General features: G+C 50.5%; 1 protein-coding gene across 1 annotated transcript in view; it reads left to right on the forward strand.

Annotated features, from left to right (window-relative positions):
- Positions 1-8315, forward strand: part of FAM155B (family with sequence similarity 155 member B) — a 28249-nt gene extending 19934 nt beyond the window's left edge. The window contains exons 2-3 of the mRNA XM_017516395.2: positions 4802-4973; positions 5380-8315. Coding sequence (XP_017371884.1) covers positions 4802-4973; positions 5380-5765 — 558 coding nt within the window. The 3' untranslated portion in view covers positions 5766-8315. The remainder of the gene's footprint in view (positions 1-4801; positions 4974-5379) is intronic.
- The last annotated feature ends 874 nt before the right edge of the window (positions 8316-9189 follow it).

Consider the following 9189-nt stretch of genomic DNA (forward strand, 5'->3'; position numbering starts at 1 on the left):
TGCCTCCCGGGCAAAGGTGACCTTCCCACCTGAGTGCCCTAAATAGGTAGGATCCCAGGTGTGCAACACTACGCACAGTAATGTTTTTTGTAGAGACAGGATTTCACCATGTTGCCCAGGTTAGTGTCGAACTCCTGGACTCAAGTGATCCACCAGCTTCAGCCTCCCAAAGTGCTGGGATTACCGGCATGAGCCACCGCACCCAGCCCAGACAGTAGTATTTTTTGGAAGCTCTCTCTGAGTGATTGTGATATGCAGCCATAGTTGAGATACTGGAAAACAAAAGAGCTCCAGGATTCTCCCAGCTGACTGTTAGCTGGTTCTAAGACATTTCTACACTTTCCCTGCATGCCTTGCCTCCAGCAAGCCCCACAGTTCTCCTAAGCCGGGCCCTCCTGGCTTTCCTCCATCCTTGTAGACAAGTGCCCAGGCCCCTGTGAATGACTAAACAACCTCCCCCTGCCAACCCCTCCCTCAGTCCTAACACTGATGAGACAGGACAAGCTACCTAGGTCCATCTTAGAAACAGGGCTGCAAAGTCTAAGGCAGTCTTGTTGCCCAAGCTGTAACAAACACAGAGAGCCATATCTTTCACCTGAGAAGGACCCCAGGCCACCTCTGAGGCATGAGGGATAACAATGGCCTCCCTGGCCTTCTGTGGAGCTGAGGAATTGGATTACCTCTGAGCCCTGCATCACTCTTCTGCCTCCATTCCCCTCATTAGCTCCTTGCCTATTCCTGCCTTACCACCCACAGGCCTGGTGTCCTCCCCAAGCAATCTGCTCACCCACTTGTTGTCATGGTGACTCTGGCTGGGGATGTGGGGACTGAGTGGGGAGGTCGTCTAATTAAGGAGAAGGGCCACACTCCCAATGTCAGGTCACCCCTCCCCCTTCCCCAACCTACCTTGGCTGCCTCCCTCCCTTCCTCCCTCCAGGAGCAGATGAGGGGACCGCCCAGCCACCATAGCCTGTTACTGGGCCAATTGCAGTTGCCTGGGAGGAGGGCAGGAACTCCACTGGGGCCTCCTCACCTAGGACCAGGAACATTGAACTAGAAGAGCCCAGAAAGAATTTTACATAGACTTCTGAGTCCCACCAATGGATGCAAGGTTGGGAGGGGGCCAATTACACACATTTTGGGGTGAGGGTGAGGCAGGCTCTGGGTCCAGGCTGCAGACACTGGGGCAGAGCCTGTGGACGGAGACTCATCTTGGCACTGAGGGGCTCAAAAGATGGAGGGAAGTCTCTAAGGTACTGGGACCCTTAGTTCTTGTAATTTCATGTTCTTTCCTGCCTTAATTTCTTTCTCCTCCCCTTCTTGTGCTTTCTTATCCATCTTCCTTACCTTTGCTTTCTTATGCTCCCATCTTTCTTAACCACTCTTATTCCATCTTATTCACCCGCTGCTTGTTATCACCCCTGTCTTTCTTACTCTCTTTATTACCACTTTCTCTTAACAGCCCCGCTTACCCCCATCTCACCCTTTCTTATGTCCCTACCTTTCAACTTCTTTCACCCTCACCCCACTCTTACCCCTTCACCTCTTTTATACCCGCCACCTCTAATTCCCTGGCTGTTTCTTCTCAACACCGTTGTTTCCTACCCCGACTATTCCAACTATTCCTTACCCTCTCTTTCCTACACACCTCCTGTCTTCCACCCCTTGCCCCAGCTGCCACTCTCTCACACCCCTCAAGCCACTCTCTTCCTGCCCTTTTCTTTAACCTTCCAGCTCTCTTACCCTGCCTCCTATTTTCACCCCCTTTTTTACCTTCCTTTCACTCCTTTCCCATTCCTTTTCACATGTTCTTTTAGTCCAATAACTTCATATTCAGGAATTGATATAAATAAAATTTAACACAAGTGTGCAAGAGATGTATGTATAAAGATAGTCACTGGAGTGTTGTTCATAATAGTAAAAATGTGGAAATAAATGTCTGTGAACAAGAGATTGGTGCCCTTTTCATTCCATTCATACAAAACCATTCTCTGTTCTCTTAACCCACCATGAATTTGTTTGCTGACATACCTTTGCTTAAGCTGTTGCCTCAGCTTGGAATGCCCACTTACTTCATCTCCATACACCCCATCTAAAATCCTGATTTGAGTCCAAGCTCAACTGTTCTCCCCACACTGGAATCTTTCCCTGCTTCTCTACTTGCTTCACTCCAGTGGTCCATGGTTTGAACTCTCCTGTGGTATAGATCATATGCCATAGATTCAAGTTAGATGTGTCTACCCATGAAACTGGAATTTTCATGAGCCTAGAAACATGTCCTCATTTGCTTGTCTTGTTCGTTCAATCAACTGATTTTTTTAGTGTATATTGTGTAGTGTACACAATGGTTAATAAAGCAAACCCATGTCTGCTTACGTGCAAGTCACATTTTAGTGGGGCTGACAGAAAGGAAACAAGAGTGCAGAGAAAGTAATACTTGTGGTGAAGAAACAATTAAGGAAAAGAGAATAATGAGGGCAGCATCCTTTGGTGAGAGGGGTAAAGAGAGACCCTCTCTGATGACGGGACATTTAAACCGAGATCTGAAAAATGAGAATGACCCAGACATGTCAAGAGTAGGGGGAAGAGCATTCCAGAACAAAAGAACAGTATGTTCCAAGGCCCTGAGGTGGGAATAAGGAGGGTATGTTCAAGGAAAAGAAAGAAAATGAAGTTTGAGAGAGAGACAGGAGCAAAGTCATACGAGGGCTAGAAATCTGTGGTCAGAAGTTTCAGTATAAATCCATTGAAGGGTTTGGAGCAAAGGAGTAACATGAGTCAATTGTGTTTTGAGACCACTCTTCCTCCTGTGTGGACAGTGGATTGGAAAGAGCAAGAGTGCAGGTGGGGAGGGCAGATGCGAGACTGTCATCCAGGTGAGAGATAATGATGGTCTGCCCAAAGGCGTGGATGTGGAGCTACAATTGGCATGCCTCTCTGATAAACTAGATGAGGGGATACAGAGAAAGAGACATGAAAGCTGGCATCTATGTTTCATAGCACTCACTGAAGTGGTTTTCTGGCACTCACTGAATGGTCAAGACTTGAGGACGACAATGGATTTGGGATTAAAAAAGTAAGATCTACATTTTAAAATTTAGAACTTGTTAAATTTGAGTTGCCTGTGAGATACCAAAGTCCCAAGCAATGTTTTGCTCCTTGGGGGATTGATTTGCACCACCACCTACCCCATCACCCACTAGTACACCCCTGCTTTGGAAAAGGCCAGTGTGGGATTGCATTGCCAAAGTCAATGTTCACAGCAGAGTTATTTGTAGTTTAGTGAAAATGTTTAAAGTAAGTATAAGAAACTGACAGTGCTTCTAAAACCATGTTGCTCAGAGTATGGTGGAAAAGCCTCCTGCAGCACAGTGACCCCCTGGCTCAAAAATGCAGATGCTGAGCCCACTTCTGTCCTCTTGAAGCTGAAACAGAGGGAGACATCTGCATATTTAACGAATGCTTCAGGGGGCTCTGAGGCATACTGAAGTCTAAGAACCATTGCTGTGAGGAACAATGATGAACCTAGAAAGCTCCCCTAAAGATACCAGGGCTGGATGTGGGTAGTGACACAGGAACAGGCAAGGTGCATGAAAGCCATCTGGGCATATGTTAAAATGCAGATGCTGATTTGACAGATCAGGAGTGGAGCCTGAGATTCTGCATCTCTCACAAGCTCCCAGGTGATGATGATGCTGCTGGTCTAGGTCCATACTTTGAGGAGCAAGGACCTAGATCAGTGGTCCACAACTGGAGAGAATTCCCCTACCCTGGGGGGACATTTGACAATGGCTAGAGACATGTTTTTGTTTTTGGTTTTCACAATACGTGAGGGGAGAGAATGCTACTGGTGTCTAATGGGTAGAGGCCAGAGATGCTGCACAATATCCTGCAATGCACAGGACAACCCCCAGAGCAAAGAATTATCTGACCCAAAATGTCAGTAGTATCACTGTTATGAAACCCTGGATTTAACCATAACCAAATAGTATGGAGCAGGGAACCTTTCTTAGCTAGCACCCAGTGCCTGGCAGGGGTGGGCTAGATGAGGGACAGGAAGTATACCCATGAAGTGAAACTGCAAAGCAGAGGTTACAAATGAAATGTAGCAGTGTGTGTGATGTCTGCTCCATGCCAGAGCAGAAGCCAATAGGGCAGAGCATGGATCAAGTAAAGGTCAAAGGCACACATGGTGCCGGGTAAGGCAGGTTCCTGTTTTTTATTAAAAGTAACCCCTCACATTTGCATTACACTTTAGAGTTTACAAAACATTTTCATACGTGCCATGTTATTTCATCCATACAACACCCTAATTAGGTAGAGCAAGGACTATTCTTTCTCTTTCTTGAATTTAGAAACTCAATACTGTCAGCCAAGGAAATGTTTGCTGAATTGAACCATACTGAAATTTGCCTCATTATGTATAGGTAGTCTCAGACAAGTCAAGAGACTTCCTTGGACCAGGATTGCATGGGATGATTGCTAAGGCTCCTTCCAGTTCTGACCTAGGAGTAATTTTGTGATTTTTGCCACCACACAAATTCTGAGTCTTGGATGACTACTGTAGACTGGGGGGTCTTGAGAGCCCTCGCTATGAGATGGGAAATCTTAGGTAAAATGTAGTGACCAAGTCCTTCTTGGCCAAGTCCTTGACCCAAGTCCTTCTTCCTCTTTACCCCCTGGATCCTGGGGTTAGGTTGGTGAGGCCCCCTTGAGAGATCACAAGTATGGCCCCCCATCCCGGTCCTCTGAAGTGGAAAGGGGCTGGTACGTGGGCTGATGCTCTTTCCTCTCCCCACAGGCTGTCTACAAGGCCTGGCTGTGCTCAGAATACTTCAGCGTGACCCAGCAGGAATGCCAGCGCTGGGTGCCCTGCAAGCAATACTGCCTGGAGGTGCAGACCCGGTGCCCCTTTATACTCCCCGACAATGAGGAAATGGTGTACGGAGGGCTCCCTGGCTTTATCTGTACAGGTAAAGGCAGGGCACTGGGGAAGAGGGAGGAAGCCAGGGACCCAGGGCAGGCATCAGGTCAGAGGAGTGGGAGCAGGGAGAACAACAGGGGAGTCAGGTGAGAAGAAGGCCAGTGGCTGGACAAATGGACAGTGAGGTCCCCAGGTTGGGACAGGGGCAAGTGGAATAGGGCAAAAGACCAGAGTGTCTTTCTCTGGCCAGAACACATCCAAGGATTCATCCTGAGGAAACTGACTGGGATCCTCAGAAAAGAAGGGCTCAGGAAGGGAAAGTGTTGAGGGCTAGCGGGGAAGGAGCCTTGGATGAGGCTACCTGAGCAGCCCCAGCTCTGGAAACCCGATCCCTAGATAAGGCGCAGCCATCTGCTCCCCAAGCACCCCACCACACCTTCCTTATCCATTGGCAGGGTTGCTGGATACTTCACCAAAGTGGCCGGAAACCAAGTGCTGTGACGTGCAGTGGGTCTCCTGTGAGGCAAAGAAGAAGAAGATCAAGGAGTCTGAGGCCCCCAAAAGCCACCACCAGCAGTTCCACCACTCCTATTTCCACCACTACCACCAACAGTACCACCACTACCACCCCCGTCATGATCCCCCGGGCCGTGTCAGCAACAAGCCTGCCCTGCTGCCAGTCTCTGGGGGCTCCCGCCTCAGCCCTAGCAGGATCCGGCTCTGCATCCTTGTTCTCATGCTCCTCCATACCGTGGTGTCCTTCTCCAACAACCAGGGTGGTGGGGGATTGGGGCTGGAGACACTGCCTGCCCTAGAAGAGGGCCTGACACGGGAAGAGTGACAGTAGGGAGAACAGACCTCCACCACACACTGATATCAGCTCCAGCTCCCCCAGGTGGGGGGAAGGGGGCTCCTCCCATGGGAGGTATAGGATAAGGTGGGGACGGGGGGAAATCGAACCACACATCCCCCCAGCCTACCCCCACCCCAAAAGCAGCTCCAACAGAATGGCCAGAGGGCCCCAAGGAGCTGCAAAACTCATCCAGGCGAAAAAGGCAGGAGCAGCAGGTGACCCCTCCCAAGCCCCCATCTATGGGGCTTAGCAAAAAAAGGGAGGAAGTCGGGGCTGGATATGCCCACCCCTGCCAAGAGCCCTGACCCCAGGGAAAGAGGCTGCTCACCCAGCCTGGGCCCTGCAGGGAATGTTGGGGGGCACAGAGGGGAGACACTCTTCCCCCCCTCCACATTCCTTTTGTTGCCAAGATCCTTAATTCCCTCCTGCCCATATCCCAACGGGCGACGGCAGACAGTGCAATGGCCCTTCTGCCACTTCAACACACTTTGCCCCACCTGGGACTATCGCAGGTGAAGCACCAGGCTGGGAGATGAGGTGCGCATAGTTGCAGCTAGATCGGGGCCCCAGTTAAGCTGTGCCCCACCACCCTAGGCAATGAGGGGCAGGAAAGGGGTACAGAATGAGTGGTGAAAGAGGATGAAGATAGGGAAGGGAGATAGGAGAGGAGAAATGTGGGCAGAGGGCTTGAAGAGATGGTCGAATAGGCTACTGCCACCCAGCTTTGGGGAGATGGACCATAAGTGTTGAGGCAGGCTTGAAAACTGCTCCCCAAAACAGAGAGAGTTGCATTAGGAGCCCTCTGGGAAAAGACCACAGGAACTGAGTTGCTGGGCCTTAAAGCAAAAGGCTACAGGCACATGGTTAGACTGCTGCTGTCTGAAGGACCCTATCTTACAGAAGGTGCACATACTCCCAAGGGCCTCCCTTGCCCTGGAGATCTTGGCCTTAGGGCCAAAGATATTAACATTTCCTATCTCCATGGGGAGGAGGGACTTAAGCCCAAGTGGATCAGGCCTGGCCAGGGTCCTCATACTCCCTTTTCTTGTCCTAGCCCAGGCCTCCATGAAGGAGAACCTGGTGGCATTGCCCCAGAGCTCTCCAGAGATGAGCCTCCCCTCTCCCCACCCTGTACCCGTCCCCAGCCTACCAAAGAGTATTCATGCCTTTCCATCTCTGACCCCATGGGTTACTGTCCCAATTGTGAAACAAACAGACTCCTCTACACCCTGTAGCAGGATCTTCTGCTGCAGTCACCCCAGTCCCTTGCTAGAGAAAGTCTAGGGACTGGCAAAAAGACCCTTTGACTAAAGATCATGTGCTGTCATCCCTTGGCTGAGAAACTGTTGAGTCAGGCTAGAGGGCTGGACAAGAGAAGAGGCATTGAGAACCCCTTGGGGGCCATTAGCCTTGCTCTGGTCTGCTGTGTGGGGGTGGGGAATAGGGGGGATCCCACATTGCCTGGGACATCTGAATTCTGGTTAAGAACTGACAGGAAAGGGAGCCAGAGCTGTATTCCTGGGAGAGGCCAGGGAGCTTTTAGTGCCAACAAGGCCTGTGTCCTTCTGGGATGTGATACTAGTGAGTGAATGGGAGGGTGGACCTGGGGCTGCATGAGACAGAAACCAAGAAGCAGATGGCCCGGACTTGGTCAGCTTAGGGATGAATGGGAGGCCTCCCTAGTGGAGAGGGAATCATTCATGGGCCTCAACTGGGTCCCAGATTGGTTACATGAGATTGGGGAGTCCTTCCCTGCCAGTTTTCTCATTTCTTACAGCCTGTCCCCAACTCCTGTGCCCTGCCCACAAACTCCCCTGTTTGGCCCTCATCACTTCAGGCCTGGCCACATACCTCATCCCTAGAGTGCTCTTTTCAGCTGGGGAGGGGAAGAGGTGCTGGCTCCTTTCCAGACATGCTTATGTATAATTAAAGGGGCGGGTGCTTGGGCTCCAGAGAGACCCCAGGTACTGCCTTCTAACTCCTGCATCCTCAGGAGGGGAAAAAGGACTGGGAAGTAAAGGGGAACCATATGGCCCCAGGGAATGGACCCTTGGAGACTCCCATCCTCTCTTCCCCCTCACTAAGTGCCCAGGAGACCCCTGGCTCAGACCAGCCCAAGGCCTTGCCCAGTGGCAGAGGAAAGGGGCACCTCACTCCACCTCAGAGTCATTTGACTGCCTCCATTCACCCCACCACCCTAATATTCCACCACCTCTCTGGCTGTCCCTGCCTTCCATCACAGGCAGCAGAGCCGGGCAGCTTTCTTATGCCATTTTCTACACTGTGCTTCATGAGTAGGACTTTCTTGCACTAGTTCCTATGACTGAGTGTCCAAGCTGGTTTCCTAGTAGTCCCCCATCCCTTCCTCCATTACCTGGCTATGATTCAGTTGTCTCTGCCCTCCCTCTTACCCTGCCTCTGTGTTTTGGTGAGAGTCTCTGTATGTGTACTGCTTTCTGTTTTGTTGCATTGTGGGGCAGAGGCCTCTCTGCTCTTGTTTAACCCCATAAAGAAATAAATGGTAAGACTTGATGATAACCCTCCCTTCATGGCTTTGTTCTGTGGAGTCAAGCTTGCTGCATTGGAAAAGTCTTTGGTTTGGGGAGGGAGTGGGACCAGAGATGCTGACCCTGTGCCTGGCTCCCTGTTGGTTCAAATCTCAGGAAGAAAGGGTAAACTGTAGTAGACCATTCTAGACAAGGACTCACAAAGCCAGCCACCTGCAGGGATCAGGCAGGTCACTGTACAGAGTGAAGTAGGCCAGGTTGGGGAAAAATGCAGACTCCAATGTGAGTGCTCAGAACTGTAGGACATGTGCAAAGGAAGCAGCTGAAGCCCAGAGTTGTCTTGGGGAATGTAGGTCTAATGTTGCCAAATCTTCTCATTCTTCAAGGGAAGTTAGGATTTGGGATTCCAACATGAAGCTCCCTAATTCATAAATGTTGGCTCAAGTCTAAAACCAACCAACCTACCTCTATGAGGGTTAAACAAGTCTGCAGGCTCCACGTGGCCTGGAGATTGCCAGTTGTTGCTTTTGTTGCAGCCTTTGGTTCTAGTCTGCCAGCCTCATCTCTCCTACACCTCTTCACCAGACCCATCTTACCACCACAGGAGGAAGGCCACTTGGGGACAACTGCTGGAGGGGTGGCAGACAGGGCTCTCCATCACTACCACTGCTTTCACATGAATGGGGAAAGGAGGGCATGATCAAGAGAGAAGCTGATGTCCTGACTGAGCCGCCAAATTACTTTTTCGAGAAACCACTAGCCCGCTCTGCTTCCCCAAAAGCAGCATAGCATGGAAGTCATGGTTTCTGGAGTCAGACTCTATGAGTTCTGAGTCTAGCCAGTGCCATTGTTATGGGATCTTTGGAGCATCACTTTTCTGGCTGGAAACCTCTGTGGTCAGTGAC

Source organism: Cebus imitator, unplaced genomic scaffold (assembly GCF_001604975.1).
Source record: "Cebus imitator isolate Cc_AM_T3 unplaced genomic scaffold, Cebus_imitator-1.0 Scaffold582, whole genome shotgun sequence".
In the NCBI taxonomy this organism is placed as follows: domain Eukaryota; kingdom Metazoa; phylum Chordata; class Mammalia; order Primates; family Cebidae; genus Cebus; species Cebus imitator.